Source organism: Triticum dicoccoides, chromosome 1B (genome assembly GCF_002162155.2).
Source record: "Triticum dicoccoides isolate Atlit2015 ecotype Zavitan chromosome 1B, WEW_v2.0, whole genome shotgun sequence".
In the NCBI taxonomy this organism is placed as follows: Eukaryota; Viridiplantae; Streptophyta; class Magnoliopsida; order Poales; family Poaceae; genus Triticum; species Triticum dicoccoides.
In genome coordinates, this window is record NC_041381.1 from 672,568,634 (window position 1) to 672,574,213 (window position 5,580).

Here is a 5,580-nt window from a genome sequence, read left to right on the forward strand (position 1 = left end):
TCACCAGTTTCTAAATTTAACTTATTAATGTAGATTTTAAGGTACCAAACAACCGAGTTCCAAAAGCATTTTCATCCTAGTTTAAGTTCCCCGTCGGCATTACAAACACTAGTTTTACCTTTAGCATATACAGTATTTGACAAACTTTCTTTATGAAACCTAGCTCAAGCATATTGTATTGACTTTTAATTGGTTTCATGTTTTATGACTAAGCTTATTAAGTTATCCGTACACACACAAACTACGCAAACAACGAGTTCATCATTGAGGTTGCCAAAAGGGGCGGTATTTGATGATTTTTCATGATGATAAATGGGACAGTATTATTTTTGCTTTGTGGTTCATTCATGGCGTGAAGCAACAATTTTGAGTAAGAAATATTTGGCTACAGCAATATCCTTAAAGTTATTTGTACACATTAATATCATCTAGCACATTGAATGATGACCACTTTTGTTCAATCCGTATAGTGTTGTGTGTGTGTGTATTTTTCATCTACACGTATGTATATATATATTACTCCCTCTGATCCAAAATAAGTGTCACAATTTTGATCTATTGAAAAGTTATCTAGTCCTCCAGTCAGTTAGAAGCACACCATCCAATTCAAGATCAATTATGCCATAGAATGCAACCAATCTCTTTGTATATATTATATCCAAACTAAATCCAATAATTTTGTCAAAATTCAAACAGAATTCAATCATTTTTGTAAAAAATCAATGAAAGTTTCCCTAAACAATTCTACAGTTTTGGATATATTATGGTGAGATTCCAAATTTTTCTATCACCGACACTTTAAACCCATCTAGCGCCACCATTAAGATCTCGGTGATTTTGACAACCGCCCGCTCCCAATACACGTGTATTAGAGGCCAATGTATACTATATGTTAGAGCATCTCCAACCGAACCCCCTACTCCCCTCCCCTCGCCATATGTCCGGACAGACAGGCGGGGCAGAGCCTGAACCAAAACAACACCATGCAGCCTGACCCCTTATACCTAACCCACATGTCCAGCCTGTCCAGCACCCCCCATGTGTAGGTCATGTGGGGCGGATATGGGGCCATCCATACTCGTCCGGAAGGTCGGATCGGTCAATGTTGGCCCACACGACCCCACAGAACACAACCCCACCTCCATCATAGGAAAACCCTACCTCACTATATCTGCTCTCTGCACCTCCCCTCCGGTCTCGTCTCTGCCATATGTCGCCACCATATCCGACTACGAGCTTGACATCCGCCGGGCTCATTGAGCTCCGCGCCCTCCCGGTGGCCTAGATAGCCCCTAGCTCCGGGCCCAACCACCGTGGCTCGTCGCGGTTCGCGCCATCCCCGGTGGCACGGCGAGGCTCTTGCAGCTCCGCGCCGTCCCCCCTTTGTTGGTGACAACAACAACAACAACAACAACAACAACAACAACAACAACAATAGATCAAATTAATAACACTAATTTACGGTAGTTTTTCCAATCCCCGCAGAAAAAAATAGCTTTTTTATACATCTAGATTGCTCTACTTTTATTTATAACCAATAAACAAACATGTTTCTTGGTGTGAAAATGAAGACAGACAGCAATATGAGAACGGAACAACTTGTTAATAAGGTGCGGCATACTTCACACCGCAGGAATACAGGACATTGTGACGTTAATGTTTCCTGAACTGAATTTATAAACCATCCATGCCATGCACATGCACATGCACACGCACATGACCTTTCTCTCTTACATCACACCCTCACTCTTTGGCATAGCACGACGAACTACACTCTTGAAGCAAACTTGGTGATGAGCTCATTCAGAACAGAGAGATTGGTTGCAGCTATGCGCTCCCAGTCACTGGTCGCCATGACTTGTCGCAAGTCCGCAGCGGATTGAACCTTGAGGAACTCCAGGCAGGCCTCCTTCAGGTCGGAGCAGTGATGCTGCGCAGCTAGGGCAAGGATGGCAGTCACCAAGCTCACATCTATGTGCTCCGACAACCTCTCTTCACACATCGACTTGAGCCGCTGAAGATCGTACCTGTCCGCCGCGGCAAGCAAGTCCCACAGCCACGTAATCTCAGCTCCGGCTTCTCCTTCCACCTCCATCTTGGGCATTGAGTCGGTGTAGACAAAACCAAGCAGCGCCTTGAACACGCCTGGCTCCATGTCTTGTATGTGTATGGCACCGGATGTGGTCCCCTCCTGCATGGGGCCAAAGAGCTCCGCCATGAAGACGGTGTAACATGCCGCAAGCACGCATCGGTGAGCGGCGAACGTCTCATGGCCAACCTCGAATGTCACGTCGGCGCCAACCTTTGTCGCAAAGGGTTGGTTTAGATGCTCGCATATGTTAGTTGGCGCACCTTGATGAAGGCAGCAGCAGCAGGTTCAGGGATGATAAAATCGCATCGGATGGTGAAAGAGTCATCCTTGAGATGCTTTGACTACTCAAGCTCCTATTTTTTTATGAAACGATTGGGACCCCAGGCTTGGCCACACCGAGTAAACCCAACTGATGTCTGTGCACGGATGCGTGCGTGCTCTTGCTGGTCGACCTCATCAACGAAACTAAACTGCACGTGCGCTTTCACAGGCTGTGCAACTTCCTGTTTAAGAAGAAGGAAAACGGATATGAAGCCAGCCACACTCTTGGGATAACCACTGGGATACAAACCTATAGCCCATTGATAACCGCCAGCACTAAAAAAGCCACCATTGATGTACTCCCTCCGTTCCTAAATATAAGTTTTTGTAGAGATTTCACCATGGACTAGACACGGAGCAAAATGAGTGAATCTACACATTAAAATGCATCTAGATACATCCGTATGTAGTTCATAGTGGGATCTCTATGGCCCAGTTTGGTTGAGCTTTTATCAACGGATTCCGCTGCCGCGCGGCAGAATCTGAACCAAAGGGCGAACCCAGCAGAATCCGATTCCAGAAATCCGCTGCCAAAATCTGAACCAAAAGGAGAAACAGCCCAGGACGTGCTTTCCAAATCTGATTCCGCTGCGGGCCAAAATCTGAAAAAGCTGTATTCCGCGGACGGCAACAACAAGCGTCCGTCAGCAATGACGGATTTGCCGGTGAAGGACATGATTCCCTGCGATCTATCGGGACAGATCACCTCCGGCGGCAACACAACTCGCCGGCTCAACTTGGATGTGTATACAGACGCACGACGCCAAAAGGAGACACTTGACTGGAAACCAACCCTCCCCTCCCGAGGCGCTCCCGCGGGCGTCCCCGGGAGGCAACCCTAGCGCTGCCGCCCCCGTCTCCTCGCCCCGCCCCCCATCCCTCGCCGCCGCAGGTGGCGTCGCCGGCCAAAGGCCGCGTGGCGCAGGCGGCGGCGAGGCGTCTTCCTCCCACGCGCAGGTGGCGGGCGGCGCGGGGCGCCCTTCCCTGCTCGGTGGTGCCGGGCGCCGGTCGGCCGCTGCTCTGTTTTCCTCCCTCCTCCTGGCGTCCTGGTGGACTGCCGGCGCTCCCTCCTTCCCTCCTCCCCTCCTCCTTGGCTCGTGGGGGCTGGAGGCCCGGGGGCGTGCTGGCGGCGGATCTGGCACCCCCTGTCCAGATCCGACTGGTGGTGGTGGTTGGCGGTGTCACGGGTGGCCGGTGGCCCTTCCAAGGTGGTGGCGCTGCAACTGGTCCTCGTTCTGCTCCAGTGGGGTGGCGGGCCATCGACTGCTCCTGGCCAGGGCGTGGAGACGCAAGTGGTGTGGTGGTCGTTGACGCTCTTGGCGGCCTTCCTCCACGGCTGGGTGCGGTCAATCCGGCGGCCCTCGCCGGCGGACGGGTGGCTGCCTCTCCCTCGCAGGTTCTGGCCCGGAGGCCGTGGTAGGTGACGCAGGGGAGGCTGCTGGAGGGACGGGTAGACCGACTACCTGTCACCGGCCTAGTGCCTCCTTGCCGCTGACAGTTGTTCGGGGCGGGTTGGTCACCGGCGGTTCCGATGGTGCTTGGGGTTTGCCGGTCGGCTCAAAGCTCGTGCCTTTGATGGTCTCCGGAGTGTCTGGATGCAAGGCGGCGGCCTTGGTGGCAGGAGCTGCTGGCTCATGGGCGGAGCTCGTGGCTCGGGCGCTGATGAGCTTGCTGTCATGGCCGCGTGGGCGACATGGGGTGGGCCTTCGACGATCTCGGTGGTGGTGCGGCCGGCGCTCTCATGTAGGGCCATACATTGGACGGAGGCTGAGGGTGGTGGCCGGGGTGAAAACCTCGTGTGGCTCGGAGCCAGACCGATGGCAGCGGCGTCCATGCGTCGTTCCCTTCTTGAAGGCTCCATCGCGGTAACCCTGCGTCCTTCGTGTTACTCCGGGTGAAAACCTAGATTCCCTGGATCGGGCGGTGGTGGCTCATCGGTGCCGTTTCTTTCTTGGAAGCACCGCTTTGGAGTCCCTGGTTCGTCTGAGTTACGGTTTCGTCTCCTCGCGGTGACTCGTTCACGGTGGAGAGCTCTTTAGACCCTTAGCTATGCTCTTCTGCCTATTTGTCGTTTGCTTTGGGGTGTTTAGAGTAGCTTTGCTGTTTGTCAACTCCCTTGTATCTGCCTTGGGTGTGTGTGGTGTCGGGTGGTTTGCATCATGTATGTTGATCGTTGCTTTATTTATAAAGCGGGGCGAAAGCCTTTTTTGGTATACAGACGCACGCGCCCGACTCGCAGGAACTAGATTGGCCAGAGGCTTTCTCGTAATTTTCTGGTTCTACAACAACTCAATGACCTGCTGGTGGTTAGGTTACATACACGCACGAGTCGGCCTATAGTAACCTATCGAGGCTGACTCCAACAAGAACCGCTAGCTAGTCCTGAAGTCTAATGACAAGTGGAGGATGCGCATGGACTTTACTGATATCAATAGAACATGTCTCGGAGATCCGGTATACAGAAGTGAGTATGAAACCGAAGATGAAGGAAAAACATCGTTCAGTATACCCCTCCCAGGTGTTGTGTCATGTCAAGAAGTCGTTCAGAATCAATAATGCAAGTGAAACCTATCAGTGTGCTATGAAGCACACTTTCGATGACCCGATCAGGTGAAGCATGGAGGTGTAACATCGATGACCTAGGGTTGAAGACTAGGAAGAAGCGTGACATGTTGCTTGACTTGTACAAGGCCTTTGAGAACCTGAGAAAGACACATTAACATCATCCACAAGGAGTGTGTCTTCGTGGCCGGGGCTAGGAAATTCCATGGTTTTATGGTCTCACATCGTAACATCAAGATGAACCCAACAAAGATTAAGGCCGTCGAAGGAATGGAACCCCCAAGAACGTCTCATTATCCACCTACTTTTAGGTAATCCACGGTTTCACACAAGAACAAAACATATTAGGGTGAACTAACATTTTGTACGAGAATGAGTCACACAAAAAGCATTGAACATTTGATTTGCGCCTTCGAAAGATCAAGTTGTAGATGGGTTTACTAAACCTCTCTGAATTCGATGGTGTTTTAAGGGCAATCTCGATTGTTATGATTCGGCTCGGCGAGGCACGCCATGATTTTCCACGAATATACTATTAGTACTTATAATATGCACTGTAGCATATCCGAAAAAAAGATGGTAGATTAGAATCTTTTTTATTTTCT

The 5,580-nt window shown here is 50.8% G+C and overlaps 1 protein-coding gene across 1 annotated transcript; it reads right to left on the reverse strand.

The window, feature by feature from the left end:
• Positions 1-1,768: 1,768 nt before the first annotated feature.
• Positions 1,769-3,673, reverse strand: LOC119350880 (BTB/POZ and MATH domain-containing protein 2-like). The gene is given in 3 exon segments (XM_037618505.1): positions 1,769-2,302; positions 2,353-2,724; positions 3,191-3,673. Coding segments are annotated over 3 exon segments (1,389 nt in total).
• Positions 3,674-5,580: the final 1,907 nt, after the last annotated feature.